General features: G+C 48.1%; 1 protein-coding gene across 6 annotated transcripts in view; it reads left to right on the top strand.

Moving 5' to 3' along the window:
- The window catches only part of CACNA1C (calcium voltage-gated channel subunit alpha1 C), a 461478-nt gene that overhangs the window by 426223 nt on the left and 18071 nt on the right, over nt 1–17184 (top strand). For all 6 annotated transcript variants that reach the window (XM_086886085.1, XM_086886089.1, XM_086886086.1 and 3 more), the window contains 6 exons: nt 4584–4616; nt 7421–7549; nt 11400–11465; nt 14496–14587; nt 15364–15529; nt 16388–16515. In XM_086886085.1, the coding sequence (XP_086742211.1) occupies nt 4584–4616; nt 7421–7549; nt 11400–11465; nt 14496–14587; nt 15364–15529; nt 16388–16515 (614 nt within the window). The remainder of the gene's footprint in view (nt 1–4583; nt 4617–7420; nt 7550–11399; nt 11466–14495; nt 14588–15363; nt 15530–16387; nt 16516–17184) is intronic.

Genomic DNA, 17184 nt, shown 5'->3' with positions numbered 1-17184 from the left:
AGGAGGCTTGGAGGAGACCTCTGTGTGCAAAGACCTTGATCTGGAAAAGGCTGACATCCTACAAATGCAAAGGAACTACACAGAGAGGATTCTCAGGGGCACCCTTGCTGCAGTGAGGAGAAAAAAGCAAGAAGTGAAGATGTATCACCCCCTTCCTCACGGGACAAGGCAGATAAATCAAACATCAAGTTTCCAACAGACACAGCATCTTCAGGGGGAGCTTTTCATACTCCAAATTCAACAATCAAGGAAATATCATAGCAGACACCCATCACCAGCAACCAGCTGCTCTAAGTGGGCTCCCAGGAGCTTCATCCACAAGCCACACTTTCCTCAGAGGAGAAATGCCATTACAGGGTTAGTCAGAAAAGGCAACATAAGCACCTGACCACTCGTTCTCCTGAGAAATATGAAGCTACTCTGTCATACTGTGGTGCCAGCATCTCAAACACACATTTCCTTCACCTCTCCTAACAACTAGAAGGCTGCAGTTGTACCTCTGTACTGACTGAGACAACTCTAGCAAAGCAATTACAACACTGTGAATTCAGCTGCTAAATGCTCTCCACAAGCTGAATTATCTCTTGCAAAAAAGAGATTCATCCCTCTGAACAAAAGTGTTGCCAGAAAGTAAAAAGCTATCAGCAAGGAAGTTTTGCTCCTCAAACATCAGGGGAAAGATCAGTTTGGACTTCCTAGCAAAGGCTGGATCCCCTCCAAGGGAGTTGAACTCATCTTCAGTGTGTCCTGTGGTGTAAAAGAATTGCTGCCATCAGCAGTGCTGGCAAGTGGGAATGCTGCCTGTCCTGTCCTGTCACCTCAGTGCAGTCAGCCTTCAACAGCTGCTGAGCAGACACCGATACCTGGGCAGCAGTGGAGGAGCCCCCGTGGTTGTGTGGATTAAATTCACACTGTACAGACCTGGTGCTGCTCCCTTCCAGGCTTCCCCAGGTGCTGCTCCTCTGGAGAGCCACTACACTTGTGCAAACCAGCCAAGAGGAGCTCAGACCTCCCAGCATGGCCCTCCATCTCCAGTGTTCCACAAGGATGAACACTGGATTCATGCCTCTTCTCAGGAATTTCCTACTGGAACTTTTCATTTCAATCTGCCTGTTAACACACTTCCTTGTTTTCTTCCAAATCTTTATCCACAAGATATTCTAAGCCATGGGTATTTCAGGGAACTTTGATACTGCTGTGACTATACAGAGCCTTTTTGCTCATATTTTTGCTGCTGTCTTGACAGGTCTGAAAAGCCACATCATACCTTCTCAGAGTTTCAGAATGGATTGCATCACAGCACAAACATCCTACTCTGTTGACTCTGTTACATGTTGCTCTTGAAAGGTTGAGACCGGTTCTCCTAAAGTGCAAATTTTATCCTCTCCTAGCTCCCAAAGCACAACCCATCAGAAACTTTTTCCTTGACTTGATGGCAGCATCAGGCACCAAGTTTGATTTGTGAGACTTTATGGAGGTTCAACAGGGCCTGGAGAGGTTGTGTTCTTCACAAGTAGTTCTCAGTAAAGATCCCACCCAGAGCATGATTATCAGGAACATAATTACCTTATCCTGTGCTGTGATCTCTGAGATTTTAGGTACTTCCATTAAATAAACTTGGCTTCTTTCCCAGAGACTTCCTTACCTGGGATCCTGACTTCATGGTAAGCTTTGCCTTCCTCTTTTGTGCCTGGAGGGGCTCTAAGGATGCTCACAGGTTTGCAGCAGCTGAAGCAATTTATCTGTTTGAAAACAGATTTATCAATTTATCAATTTATTTACAATTTATCTGGTACACACTGAACATTAATGTGATGTATGCAGGCAACAATATTCTGAGGAGGTTTTCAGACATGTTGCAGGGATCACTCAGTCTTTATCCTACTGAGTTTTTACTTGGGCTTCTAGAACCTTCTCTTCTCCTTCTTGGCCTCTTCTGCTCCTTAGCTTCTCTGTTGTCTTTTTAAATACACTGACATTGAAATAAGGAAGGAAAAAAATACCCAAAGAGTCTTTGGCATGCACTCATCCCCCCCAAGCCTATTTACACCAGAGCATCCTGCCTCAGATATTTCTTTACCCACTCAGCCTGCAAGGTTCCCTTCTACATCACTCTAAATATGGCCTTGAACTCATGATTTATACTTCAGATCCCTCTTCTGTACGAGGGAAACTGCTCAGAACATCATCTCTGACTTTCCCATTCAGCATGCTCATGCTATTCAGGCCCCAAAAGGGAAGGGCAGGACGGAAGGCCTGAAGTTCCTTTGCAGGTTAAACCCCAGGCAGGAGCAGAGACAGCTGGAAATTAAACATCACAGCCAAGAGTGCTTTCTGCTCAGTGGTGTATCTTCTCCAAAAGCTCTTTCAGAGACATTAAACAGATGAGGGTTTGTTTTTCTACCTAGCTCTGAGATTTGTAGAAATGAAATCCCATCCACTTCAGATGGGCAATAGACACTGGCTTTAATTCCAGGTACTTGTCACTGTGCCTCCACCTCTGGGAACTGATGTGACCACTAGCATTCTCAGCTGCCAGTTGCCCATCCTCATCCTAAAATTGGCATTCCCACACCACTGGCAAGGCTGAAGATTCTTGGAACCTTGAATCTTGCAGCTCTCTCAGCTTTAGAGTTTGGCGTGGCCACACTTGAAAATCCCATTAACACGCTCTCAGATACCTGGGCTCAGGTCCATGGGGTGCCCCTTCGGCACAGGTGGTAGGATTTTCCTCCTTTCTGAAACCTTTGTGGATATCAGAAAATGTGTTTCAGCAGCCCCAGGCTGGGGGTTGATTTCCCCCTCGTGAGCTCACACAGTGTGCACAAGCACAGCAGGAACCTGTTTGTACAAATCCCACCTGCCAGCATTAGCAGAACCTTTCCTGTGCTGCTTTCGAGCCTCTACCACAGGCAGTGAGATTATTTAGAATGTTTTTGACCACATCTTAAAACACAGCCCAGTTAGCTCAGGGAATAAGAGAAGAAATGACAATGAAGGCACAATATCCCACAGCAGCTCAAAAGGTTTCTTCAGCCTGTCAGTCACAGATTCACCAACACTGTCAGCCAGGAAGGATGGAGAACCCTGAACACTTGTCGTGGTTTTAACCCCATGACAACACTTTTAGGTTTCCTTCAGTAATTTTGAAGGGCCTCTGTACCTTCTACCAGCAATGCAGCAAGCAGCAGAATAAGGATCTGTTAGAAAAGGTGATTTTCAGAACGAGAAAGAGGAAGGGGGATGGGACAGAGAAACGTTTTGCTGGAAAGATGTTTGCCTAGCAACACAAAATCAAAATCTATGCCTGACCTGTAAGAAATGTCTCTATGGGCACTGCTCCTTTATTTGGTATTCAAGCCAACTTTTGCCTGTATGTGATCTGAAAACACAAGAGCAAACTTGTGAAATAGGAGGACAAAAGCAATGAAAGCTGACACTACCAAACCAATGAGTTAACCCAAATTATTAAGTGGCTTGGTGTACCTTGGGTTTTTAATTGCTCTGATTTGCCTGTATCACCAAAATTAGGCTGTGCAATCCAAACTACAGTTTTCCTTCAGGTAATACAATGCCAGTTTGATTGCTGCAGCATCCTTGGAGAGCAGGAGCATGCTGCAGGACTCCACCATGGCACTAGAGGGGAATTCTGACACTGACAGAAGAAGAAATACATCAGTTCCCACTTTGCTAAAGTAGCAGACAGGTTTGGCATGGGGTAGAGGTTAAGCCTGAAGGATTACGTTACTATTGAACTGAAGGACTCCTAATAAAGACAGTTTTATTTCATTTACAATTCTGCTCCTTACACCTAAGGATACTTGCAGCCTTGGGTGTTTTTTAGAATTGCTCTCAGTATTGGAAGTGGCCCCAGAGGTTAATCAAGGAATATCAGGCAGTGTCTGCAGCAATTTGGCTCTTCCAGGCGTGACCAGGGCTCGGCTCAGCCCAGCCTGGCCTCCAAGAACAAATCCACTGGGTGCCATGGGCTTTGCTGAGAGGTGGTGAAGGTAGAGAGAGCTAATTAGCTGCACTAACCCACATCCCACAGCTGGTGCTGGGTGTTGTAGGGCTGCCAAGAGCCAGTTAGAGTCTCCCAACCCGTTCCCTCACCCAGAACTGTAAGGAAATGGGGATTTATGAAGTGTTGCTTTAGCACTGGGATATTATGGGTTTACCAAACCAGACGGATGCACTAGAAGCTGGCTGGTCCCTGTGCAGACATGGCCTGGATCTGAGTGGGAGAGATAAATCAGCCCCTGTATTGGACTTTTACCTGTATTGGTAAAAGAAACATTTTACCAGCACAGTGCCTCCACTGCCAGGGTGTCCAGCACTCAGGGTGGCACTCACATGTGGAGAGAGCTTATGTCAAATTCAGTGGCAGCTGTACCTTCCTCTGCCACGGCCAGCCTCGACCCTGGGCATCCTAGGGAATAAGCCCAGCCTCTTGTGCATTTCTTTCAAATTCCCTTTTGCCCTTTTCTGCCATTTTGTTGCTCCTGTGTTAGCCAAGACCTAGTTTACTAGGGCTCTTGATTGGAGACTTATTACAGCTTATTTCTGTCTGCCTTTCTTTAAAGCCAGCTGAACATACCCAATGCTCTTCCTCTATGGTAAGACCAAAAATACAGACCACCCTCCCAGCTTCTGTGACACTCTTTCTAACACACTCCTTTTTTCTCTTCTCCGTGGTCACAAGTTCTCTCTCCAAGCCCAGCCTAGTTATTTGTGCATGAAGCTGCCATGTCGTGTATTGGTGTGAGTCTGGTGTTCACATGAGCTGTGAATATGCTGCACATGTGTATCTCTTGTGCATCCTGAGCTTTCCTTTGGTCGAGTTAACTGTCCTTCTGCCTTCTAATGAACCACCAAGAGAGAACTGGACCTGGTAAGATTTCTTGTTAGCCACAAGCCACGTCCCTGGGCCGCTATGGATGTGACACTGAATGAATTTGCAGGGTGACTTCATGTCCGAGCCTCCAGAAAAGGAAGGGCTGGGACTCTGAAACTCCTCTTCAACGAGGTGATTCATTAAGAACATTTGAGCTCTTATTTTGCACAAAAAAAAAAAAGAGTAAATGGTGCACAAAACACTGCTGCCTTGGTGTGCAAGGCAGTTCCCACACCACCAGTAACTCCAGTTTGTGGATTGCCACCATGCAGAACCTCCCTGCTCCAGCAAGGATTCAAAAAGCTGGATGAAAGCCAGGAGGAAGTAAGCAGGGCTACTCAAGCATCAGCTCATCTATGGCCACCTAGTTTTAAAGTGACTGTAATCTTCTGAGGCATCACTGAGATTTTGGCTAAGTGGTTTGATGCCAGTAAGTTGCAGATTTGCATCAGGGAGGGATTTGTTCTATTTTATCTGCTGCTTAGACTTTGCCTGCTCCAGGATGCTAGGAGGGCAGAGATAAATATCTGCCTCCTCTCAGCAAGGAAGGACAAAGGAATACTAAAACCTCTGTCTAGACCCATGTCCCACCTTGCTGCCACCTAAAGAGCCAAGCCAACAAGAAGTACAGCAGGTAGAATAAAAAAAATGCTGCTTTTTTAATCACAAACACATCAGGATTGCTGTCCACACAACCTCAGCTCTGTTTTAGATTGTATTAGAGCCTGGCTTCCATAGGACTGGAAGAGATATTTGACCTTGCAGTTATCCCTCTGGGATTGTAGAGCTCAGAGTATTCAGTGCCATGATTTTTGATTCCTTGGAGGCCACATTCCCTCCTTCACCTCAGAGAAACTCCCTCCAGATCAGTGAAGCCCAGAGTCCAAATAACCAAACAAGGATGGAGGTGTAGGGAGCACTCAGCTTTCCCTCATCTTTTTCACCCCGTTACTCCCCAGGCAGCGAGTGTCAGCCTTGGCTAGGGGCTGGAGGAAGCTACCTGCTGACAGACACACCACAGACAGACAGACAGACAGACAGACAGACAGACAGCTGGGTGCAATCCTGAACTGCTGCACATGGTGCTGGGCTCTCTGTGTGAGCAGGGCTCACACCAAGGCCCTGCACAGGGACAGGGACAGAGCTGAGCACCAGTTTGCTCTCCCAGGCTCAGAAACGGGAGCACACACAGGTACACATCTGCATCCCGATTTTTAACCCCACAAACTCCCACCCAGGCTGCTGCTGCTGGGCCTTGGGTTTTATCAGAAGCAGACAGGCAAGCAGCTGCTGTTTGCACTGCCCAGTGACAGGAAATCCAAAGGGTCTGTTCTCTCTTGGTTTACACAGTGGTGAGTAGTTAACAGCAGGGGTGATCTGCACTGTTTCTTCCTCCTAAATGTTGCTCTTTCGGTGGTGTTTAGACTCAAACTGCAGTTTTTGCAGCCTGGGTGGGGACAGAGAGGAGGTTTCCATGCACTCTGCTCCACAGCAGGTCAAAGTGGCAGGGTGACAGCCTTATCTCCCCCCGTGACAGGAGGTCACATTCCCACAGCACTGCTACAGGAAGGCACCAGCTCCACAGGCTTGGCACAGTATTTTAGGGGCTTAATAAACTGGGAATCATGGCATTTGCTGTGCCCTTGAGCTAGGCAGCGAGTCCTCTGCCAAGGCCAGGTGAGCCTGCTGCTGCAGCAGCCTTCAGATGGATGTTGCCTTCACACATGTGAAGGCTGAGGAACGTCAGAGCTGGTTACAACCCCAGGGGAAAATGCTTAGGGACAAAGCAGATGCTGTGAGAAAAAACAGGCCAGAGGAAAGACTATTTTAAAATACTCCTCGCTTGAACAGTAGCGGCAAAGCCAAAATAAAATGTTTTTAAAAAAAAAACAACAACACCAAAAAAAATAAAAGTCAGTGCACAGAGTGTGGGAAATCCAAAGGGGTCGTGAGAAATGAGGAAGGCCCAGCCTGCAGGAGCACAGCACAGGCTGGCAGCAGTGCCAGTGACACCAGCACACACCGTGTCCCCTGGGTGGGGTTTTGCACCCAGGGGCAAATGTGGGACCTGCTCCTGTTTCCCAGCAGAGCAAGCAGCACGTGGCTGGTGTCCAACACCAGATTCACCACAACTGCTGGCTGAGGCACTCACTGGGGTGAAACACTCAAGACAGGCCAAAAGAGAAAGTGTCTTTCTCCTCCAGTGTGAGGTCAAAGGGGAATTGCCCCTCTCTGATACAAGGAGATGTGTTGGAGGGGTACCAGCATAACCTACCCCTAATCCTTGGATTAGGCAAACTGAAGGGAGAGGCTGATGGCCTTGAGAGCCCCTGTAGAGCAGCCTCACCACCACAGGAGACAGGGCAGGCTGGTGCAGTCCCCGTGGTGCCGGGGAGTGGAAGCCCAGGGAGCAGTACCAGGACAAGGAACAGTGCAGTGAGCCCTCGGCGTAGCGTCCTCTGTGGCCCAGGGCCCTGGTTCCTCTCGTGCTGTTGTAACTCCTGCCTCTGTGCCAATGGCTTCCAGAACGCAGAGGAAAACTCTCGCATCTCAATCACCTTCTTCCGACTCTTCCGCGTGATGCGCCTCGTCAAGCTCCTGAGCCGAGGGGAGGGCATCCGGACGCTGCTTTGGACCTTCATCAAGTCCTTCCAGGTATTCCTTTGCTTACCTCTAAGAAAGAGAACTCCTTTTGGAAGCTTAACCCCTTTTGATTTCCCTTGGTGGCCTCTCGGGGAGAGGTTTCACGCCGGTGCCTCAGCTCAAAGGCGCCCAGGGACAAGCGGCAGGAATGAGTCGAGTAAATGGGAATGACTGCCTGGCTATGAGTTTCATCCTTAAAGCATGAGTAATTGCTTGAGACCCTCCTGAACAGCCTTAATAGTTCAGTTCAACTCAATTACTGCCTGTCTGTAACCCTTTGATCCCATCTTTCATTTTTTTTTCCCCTTTTTTTGAGCTGTATTTCATATGTGTAACTTTAATACACAGCTATGGGGGAAGGCCTGGGTCTCAATTAAGTTTCCTTTAAGCCTTGTTTTGAGGATTTACAGTGAGTACTAGAGGTGTGTGGCCTCCATACTTTCATCCAGGAAGAATTCACCTTTTTAGCCCTACTCTTTTGAGCTGGTAACAATGCCAAGTTATTAAATTGCTGCTGCTTTTTTTCCCCTGGAGACAGGTTGCATTTCAGTGGTAGGTAAAGAGTAGATAGGAGGAAGTGAAGAATACCAGACTGGATAAGAATCACTACTTTTGGAGGAAAAGAAACACCAGAGTTATTTGCTAGAAAAAAAAAAAAACCTAGCCACATATAGTAAAATGATAGTTAGAGATGAAGCAGAACATATACCTGCATTTTGAAAGGACTTGACCTGGATTTACTGGACCAGCACAACCTGGATGTTAGCTGGGGCATATCCAAAGGAAATGGCAGGGAAACACAGCACAGGAATGCAAATAGTGACCTAAACATGAGAAAATATGCATAACACACCACTGGACAAAAGCACGAAAGAATAACTAGTGAATAACACACAAGTCTTGAAACAGCAGCTATAAACCCCTCAGACCGAGGCTGTAAATGGCTAATAGCTTTTGTATTGACTCAGATGGAAAAGGAACTGACCCATACTTTAAAACTTAAATCTCACCAGCAGCAACACAAGCTGGGACCAAAGCCTGCAGTGCTGCAGCTCATTGCAGCTTCTGTCTCTTCTCAGCAGAAGTAACACGCCAGGGATCAGCACGGACCTTTCCAGTGCAGCTCCCGGTAGCCAGACCACCAGGCTGATGCAAAGCACTCATTTTTCACACTCCTTGACTGCCAGAGGACCTAACCCTGCACAGCAGGCTTCTGACACATCCATGCCACAGTGACTTTTTCCATTGCTTGCGGAGCTGCCAGCTTCCAGGTTGTTATTTGAGCAGCACCACTGGGAACCATTTTGTTTGCAGGCGTAGGAATGAGATTCCCTCGGCACAGCTCAGCCAGCCCTGATTCAGGGGACAGAGTCACACTTTCCAGCTCCTGCTTCTCCTCCCCTTGCCCCTGTGCCCCTCCAGCCTCTTCAGCAATAGCTCACCCTGAGCTGGTCACGGCTCATGGCTGGAGAGGAGGAGATGGATGGGAAAGGGAGCACCTGGTGCTTCCCTCCAGTGACCTTCAGACCTCTTGGGTTGGGAGTCACTTCAGGCAGGGTTGTAGGGTGCTGGGAGAAAGTACAGAGGGATCCTCCCCAGCAGGGGAGGGGGGAAAAAAAGAAAAGCAGCATTGCAAGCAAGTGCCTTTTCCCTTGAAAGCCTTAAGCCATTTACAACATGGAATTCTCTGCTCCAAGCTCCTCCTCTTGCAAACTCCTCTTAGCTCCTTTGGGAGCTAAGAATAGCCAGAGTGCCGTGTTTAATTCAGCCACTCCCACTGTCAGAATGTGGGATCCCAGCAGACCTTGGCACGGGCTCCTCAGTGTCCCCACATGCTTCCAGGAAGCATCTCTGCTCCCACGGGGCAGCCTAAGAAGCAATGAACTCCTGGAGCTGGATCCCGTGGTAACTTCCACGTGCCCTGGGCATGGCACGAAGGGCTGACGTAGGAGCCGGGGCACTGGTCAGACTGGTGGGAAAGTGCTCAGCAGGGTTTCCATCTGCACACACAGCCACAGGGTCAGCCTGGGGAGGAGTGGGAAGTGAGAGGGTGCTGGGGACACGGCAGGGCCGTGGGAATCGCAAGGACAAAGTGGTAACGCCAGGGAAGGACAGAGCCGGAGGAGGACAGAGACAGAAGTGTGGAAAATGAGAGGTGGAGAGCTCAAGGAGCAAGGGAACAAGGGGCAGGGATGGGCAGGAAGGGGCATTAGTGGAAAGGACTGAGCAGAAGAACATGAAAAGGAAGTGAAGGAGCAGGCAGAAAGGAGAGAAAACACTTTCCCATCCCCATCTGGGTGGGAGAAACAGAAGTACAGAAAACAGAAGTGCTGTTAAGGTTATACACCTCAGGTCCTGCCTGGACACTGGCCCAGGAACTTTTAGGTATTGTGTGTATCAAGTCCCAACTAAATCATCACAAAATGTTTGGAGCCCAGTTCTGAGCTGGTGGTCTCTTCAGTGACATTGTGAGGTAAAATACCGATTTTTCTGGCCCCCTAAGAAGCCAGAGGAATCTGTCCTGATACTCAAGATGATGATTACAGACACTGTCTAAAGGACTTGATTATTTTTTGCCATTTTAATATTCAGATCTCTTGGAAATGATTTATGCAGATCTTTGTCAAATCTCCACGGTGAAAATATTCCCTCAGGTTTTTCCTGAGGGATTTAGTTGTGTTGAATTTAGGATTACAGAAGGGTTTGGGTTGGAAGGGACCTTAAAATCACCTAGTTCCAACCACTCTGCCATGGGCAAGGACACCTTCCACTAGACCAGGTTGTTCAGAGCTCCATCCAGCCTTGAGCACTCCCAGGGATGAGACAGCCATAGCTTCTCTGAGCACCCTGTTCATGCCTCACCCACCCATACAGTAAAGAATTTCCTCCTAATATTTAATCTAAACCTGCCCTCTTTCAGTTTAAAACCATCACCCCTTCTCCTATCACTGCATAAAATGAAAACTTGAAAAAAATATTCCTCACTGTCTTTATTGTAGGTCCCCTTCAGGTATTGGAAGGTGGTCTAGAGTCTCTCTGGAGCCTTCCCTTCTCCAGGCTGAGCCCCAGCTCTCTCAGCTTGTCTCCACAGCAGAGGTGCTGCAGCCCTCTGATAATGCCGTAGGCTCATTATAGCCTGGAAACTGGGTGTTCAACATCTAGATCAGGGACTGTGCTCACATTTTCAGAGTGAATGTGTCCACCCATTTCCTCTGAAGCAAGTCCTGAAAGCCTCTGGTCTGAGTGCTAGACATTTCAAAAGATTGCTGCTCAAAAGCCTGTGAAGTGCCGAGCCCTTGGCTCCTGTCACTGCCTGGTGGCACTCAGCACTTGGGAGGCAGCTCTGCATATCAGGGCTCTGCATTTCCTCTCCAGCAGCTATCACTGACACTCAGTGCATGGCAGACAGCATCAGGGACACCTAACACTGCGCAGGGAACCTGCTGATGCTGCCTCAGCTGCCCAGGGTGGTACCAGCCATTGTAGCAGAAGCCTCAAATTAAGATTCTGCCAGCATCCCTTTATTTCACCGTACTGGATCCAGGGAAATATCAGATTGCCAGAGTCGTGCTGGCTGTGAGAGCTTTCTCCTCCTGCTTAGCAGGTGCAGACACTGGTTTTGCCTCGCTTTCCTGCCTCGGTCAAGGGCGGGAGTGATGGGAAGGCAGCGGAGCTCCATCCTTCCATCCATCCATCCATCCATCCCCCCAAGGCACAGAGCCGAGCCTGCTGGGCTGGGCTGGGCCACCAAGCGTGGGCCTGTAGAGGCATCTAGTGGCCACCTGCCCGCACTACAGAGCCCCAAAACCGGCGGCACAACCAGGCAGAGACACAGTGCTCTCTTCTCTTCTTTCGTTTGCAGGCTCTCCCCTACGTGGCTCTTTTAATAGTGATGCTGTTCTTCATCTACGCTGTGATTGGGATGCAGGTGAGTGATGCTCAAAGAGCTCGGCCGTGTCTGTCTCCTCCTGCTAGAGCCTGGCAACAGGCTTAGAGGGTAACTAGATCCATGTGTGGTTGTGGGGGCTTACAGCAATGTTCTCACCCAGTGAGATGGCAGCTAACCCCGGCTGGAGGACATCTTCTGACTGGGTACTTCCAGCAGCAGCACAGCAAGCTCCAGGAAAAAAAAGCAAGCAAAAAAAAAAAAAGTATTGACCCATTTAAACACAGAAAACAATATGCAAACAGTAAAAAGATGGTGCCTGCCCTCCACATTCTCAAAGGAATATCCACCAAGGAGATTTACTGCCTTGCTTGTTGGTTCAAAACAGTTTTTTAAGTGGGCTTATGGCCATGCTGCACTGAACAGACCAAAATGTTCTCTTGCATCTCTTTCACACTGGCATAACTTCCACTGAGTTGTAAAGAGCAGCTTTTGATCTACACCCATGAAGGTAAATATGGGATCAGACCCAATGTACCAACACTCAGAGTTTCTCCAGGAAGCTGCATCAACATCTTACTCAGTTTGCAAAATGCGTTTGGAATCATCCTGAGCATTCACCTGTGCGAGAACTGATGTTGCACAGAGACCATTGAAGACAGCACATGGTACAGGCACAGCCTGTGACAGTCCCAGCCTCATTTGCTGTGCTGCTTTTCAAGCTAAGCTTCACTTTCCACTCCAGTGTTAATCAAAGTTCTCAGACAAGTCATCCATCTGGGACCAGAGGCCACGGTATAGAAAGGCACGGCATAATTGCTTCCAGAGGTCTTCAAACATGACAGGCTTCTTGGTTTCACAGTGACAACAGAATTTGTAATGCAATTCATCTGACCTCTGTGACCTTGTTTTAATTTCTTTCCTGTTATTATAGTCATGTGTTCTCACAGACTCCATCTACCCTGCCCCACTGTGAAAAATAAAATTAATGTTTTCTTGAATTATCACAGGTTATCTCAATAGCCCCAGTAATCACAGCTGTCATTTAGTCTAAGCTCATACTGTCAACTTGCCAGTTTTGCCTTTAATACCTAAGATGGCCAAGATCTTACAGAATTACCTGTGCCATACAGAGAATCACTTCAGAGTATTAAGCTGGTATTACATCGCTGCACAAAGCATAAGTGGCTTCCAAGCACCCACACAGATGGGGTCTACAGGGCACTGCCAGGGCCAGATGCTTTATTCTGTAATTTTACTCCTTTTTCTGACAGTTCTAAGTTACTTATTTAACCCTTGGCTTACATTCAAGCCTGTGTTTGAATCACCTCAGCAGCCTGAAGATCATACATCAGTCTATCACATTGATCTGGATTACTAGGTCTCTTTGTGCCCTCATGTCTTCCAATAAGAAAACCAACTTTTTTTCATTTTCCCTGTTTCCCCAGAGCCCCACAGACCTGTGATTATCACTTTTTGGCCAAATGGCACCTCAGACATTTTACTCTCTCTTGAACATGCTGACACACAGAGTTCCCTCACACACAGAGACACGTGGGAAGGAAAATCATCCCTCACTCCATTAAGCAGCTACCACGAAAGACTAGATGTAGCAGAACTGATAAAAATATCAGAATTTCCCATGTAAAGGAGACCTACTACTACTTCATGTCAGCCACTGCCACCACTTGGAGCGTAACAACATTCAAGCCTCACTAGCTAATGTGCTCAAGTGGAAAACACCCAAGTTGATGCTGATGGATGAAGCCGCTCATAGGATGGCCCAGAAGGCACAGATTGGAGAGGCTGTGAGGGAGGAACCTCCACTTACAGCTCCTCCCAGGTACCTCATGCAAAACACCACAGCAGCTGCTGCCTCCTGTGCGTGAGGGAAGATGCAGGGTCAAAAGGAAGATCATGGGAAGCTCCCTTACCTACATTTGCCTGAAATGAACAATGTGGGCTGCCTTGTCTCAAATCTGGCTGTCAGTGCTGCCTGTGGCGTGGGGCTGGCCAGGCAGGAGAAGGCCCATGCATCCACGAGGAACCCCTGAGGAAAACTGCCATGTGCTGACCCTCCCTCCCATCTGGCCAAGGCCCTCCCACCATTGTCCCCATGCTCCTCTCCGCCTCACTGTTCCTCTTGGGGTGCTAATTCTCAGTGACATTTCCTTGAAAAGAAGCTGGGTGCTCTCTCAGAGCTGCTCTGTTCCTGCTGCTTGTTTTGGCTGCAGAGAGATTACAGCTCTCAGCCCCCGAGAACTCTGCCAGGCTGTTATCAGTGGGGAATAAATAGTCCTGAGTGTGCTGTGCAGAGACCTTGCTGCCACACAAGGTCTGAAACTACCACAGCTAGCCAAGGTTATTTTAAAGAAGCCTGAAACTCTTCTGCTCTGGGGACTTCACACCCAAAGACAGGCCCCTAGAAAGGTTTGCTGATGGTTGTGCCGTGGCTGGATGAACTAGTTGGTGTGGCACAGGAGGAAGCTCTAGGGCATCCTTGTCTGGGCAGATCTGGTCATCATCTTCACGCTGCTGCAGTCTGGGAGGACCCCTGAAACACCTGCTGGTGACAAGCATGACTACAGAAGGCATTTGGAGGACAATTCCAGATCCACTTCACATTTCTTTGTGAAGATCCAAGGCCCCCAACAAAGATGGGAGCTCAGGGCTCAGCAGCTGCTGGTGTTTTGCTGCCATTTCCACCTGCCAGAGATAAGCAATGAAGGAAGGAGCCTTTTCTTCTCTGTTACTGATTTCTTTCAGCTGGACTCCCTTCCCAAATGAGTGCTGGTTAAAACAAGGCCCCGTGTCAGGTATTCAGTGTATGAATAAGGAAGGACACCTTGCTTTGACACAAAATGCCTCTTACGGCAAAATTAGCGCTTTTCTGGTGATAAAGCAGAAGCCGGGGAAGCAACAACAAATATGAAAGCCACACAGAAAAGCTTCTTTTAATAGAAGAGCAGATTCCATTAAATATTAGGGTCAGGGTGAGGCCGAGAGCTACGGGTGACAAGAGGTTTGGGTATTTTTCAGGGCTAATCTGAAAAGATCTCTGCTTTCTGCCAGGTGTTCGGTAAAATCGCGCTGAACGACACCACAGAAATCAACCGCAACAATAACTTCCAGACCTTCCCCCAGGCAGTGCTGCTGCTTTTCAGGTGGGTGTATGACAGCTCTGGATTGTGTCAGTCTGGGAGCAGGATTCCTCTGCTCTCGGGCACAGCTTATCTCCTTCCACCGTGTCATGCTCCCGAGGTGAGTAGTGACGTGTTGTCCTTCAGCGGGGAATTATGTCAGGTGGAATGACCAGTCCATGAAGTCTCTTGTACCCCAGCAGCTCACCCTGGTAATTCTCAGTGCTGGGGAGGGACACAGATCCTCCTACATGGAAGGAAGGCAGCCTCCAGCGCTCTCCAGTCTTGATATGCATCAAAAACTTCTTTGGTTCAAATCTGGCCAGTGTGACTTCCAGCAGGGAAAGGGACACAATGAACTCGAGCTTAGGCATGGCCATGCCCAGCTCAGCTTATCACATCATCCTACTCCAGCTGGAGCCAGGGAGGGGTGCTGAAGGGGTGGGAAGTTGGCACAAATTCAACACTGTCGTAATTTTGAAGGACTATTTTAGATGCAATCCACAGTCATGCCACACACACACACACACACATCCATGATTCTGGTTGGAACATGAGAGCCCCATACCCACAGCAGTCAAATCCAGTCAGAAATGGCATGCTGATAATGGCAACAAAGCCAAACAGGGGAGCAGGACATGCCAGGAGATGTCAAAGCCATCGACCTAACTTGCTCTTAATTGACCTCAGTGGCAAAAATTCACATTACTGCTCATGGGATCAGGAACAGGTTGCTAACATGCCAGTCCCTGTCACATCCAAGGTCACTGCTGTCTTCCCCTGCCCTCTGCCTTGCCCAGGTGTGCCACAGGTGAGGCCTGGCAGGAAATCATGCTGGCATGTCTCCCGGACAAGAAGTGTGACCCGGAGTCGGAGCCGGCCAACTCCACGGAAGCCGATCACTCCTGTGGCAGCAGCTTCGCCGTCTTCTATTTCATCAGCTTCTACATGCTCTGTGCCTTCCTGGTGAGCCCACCCTCCCCAACCCTTCCCTCTGTCAGACTGAGCCTCTGCTTGCCCAGATGTCAGCAATGCACAGGACAAGAATGATCTCCAAGAGCAAAGGAGCGCTCTTCCCCCTATCTCCCCCTCAATGAGAAAACCAAATTAGCGTGCTGTGGGCTGTGCTGAGGCTAGCAACGCCTCAGCCACACTTCCCACCTTCCCTCCTACCTTCCTTCTGGCTGCTGAGCAGCTTTTTCCTCCCCTGCCAGCAGCAATGACTGTGAGAATACACATATCCCACTTGCATCTGCTCCGTGTTGGCGCTGCTCAGAGCCACAGCACACGCTCTGCAGCTGGCAGCGGTGCCCAAAACTCTCCCAGTGACCAGCAGCAGCATTCTAAAAGTTTTGGTCTTGGGCCAGAAGAAAAGGCTTTTATCTCAGCCCCGCTGGCTATCAAAGATAAATCCCACCCCGTTCTTCCAGGCAAAGGCAGAGATAAATAAAAAAAAAGCCACGACAATGATGCCTTAAGTTTTGGCTTTCATATTTTTATAGACATATATATATATATATATATCCCTACACACCTAGGGAAAAAACATGAAAGCTAAAACTTAAAGCATCAACAGCACATCGAAGAATTCAGCAAATTTGTGCCTCTTCCATTTAGCAGGGAAGAGAAAAATGTAAGCAGCTGAGAGTATTCCACCTCTGGCCTCTTCCCATTTAAACTGGGGGGCTGGCATGGGGGAATAAAGAACCTAACCCCAATGGCTTCCTAGTTTTGTGAGTCCAAATGCAGACCTTAAATTGAGAACCTGGTAAAATTTACTGTTCCTTGCCTCATCCATCACATCATCTCTGTCTTTGTTTGCAGATCATCAATCTTTTTGTAGCTGTTATAATGGATAACTTCGATTACCTGACACGGGACTGGTCCATTTTAGGACCACACCACCTGGATGAGTTTAAAAGGATCTGGGCAGAGTATGACCCTGAAGCTAAGTAAGTAACCCAGCCTGGATATCAGAGCTCCTCAGGAGAACAGGCCCATTATTTTCTGTTCTCTAGACTCAGTGCAGTAAGTGCCATGCTCCTCCTGCATTTTTTATCTTTTTTATTTTTTTGTACAAAACTCCTAAAATGGATATCACCACAAGGTGCTGCTGGTGAATCCATAAACCCAAAGTGCAAAGATACTCACAGAAATCTCAGCACTCAGGCTGCACTGTTACCTGTCAGACCATTGTGTTACTTCCTATAGGGGAGATGTAGACTTAGTGAGGGCCAGCAGGAGATGGAGAAAAGGTGATTAGAGGCTTGGTTTATTATTGTATTTGTTTGGAATATTGAGCTGTCGCTCTTCTGCTTGACTTTGTACCCAGAGCAGACCTGCTGTGCTCAAATGTCTGTTTTTTCATGTGTCATTTATGCCCATCACAACCAGCACACTCACATTGTCTGCAGGGTTATTCACAATAACAGCCTTGCAGGGATTTAAAGCTACACTACAACAACTCACATGAGGGCTTAACTGACATTCGGTATTATATGCTCTGTTTGACACATGCTTAGGCTTAAAAAGTGCATTTAGATCCCTGTGGCATTACTGTACAGCTGACAATTGTAATTGCAAAGCCCCCTTCATAATGCAAAAGCCTTGGAGAGAGATTT

Source organism: Cyanistes caeruleus, chromosome 4, assembly GCF_971803275.1.
Source record: "Cyanistes caeruleus chromosome 4, bCyaCae1.hap1.1, whole genome shotgun sequence".
Lineage (NCBI taxonomy): Eukaryota > Metazoa > Chordata > Aves > Passeriformes > Paridae > Cyanistes > Cyanistes caeruleus.
The sequence above is the reverse complement of the archived record's forward strand: the minus strand, read 5'-3'. Positions and strand labels throughout refer to the sequence as shown.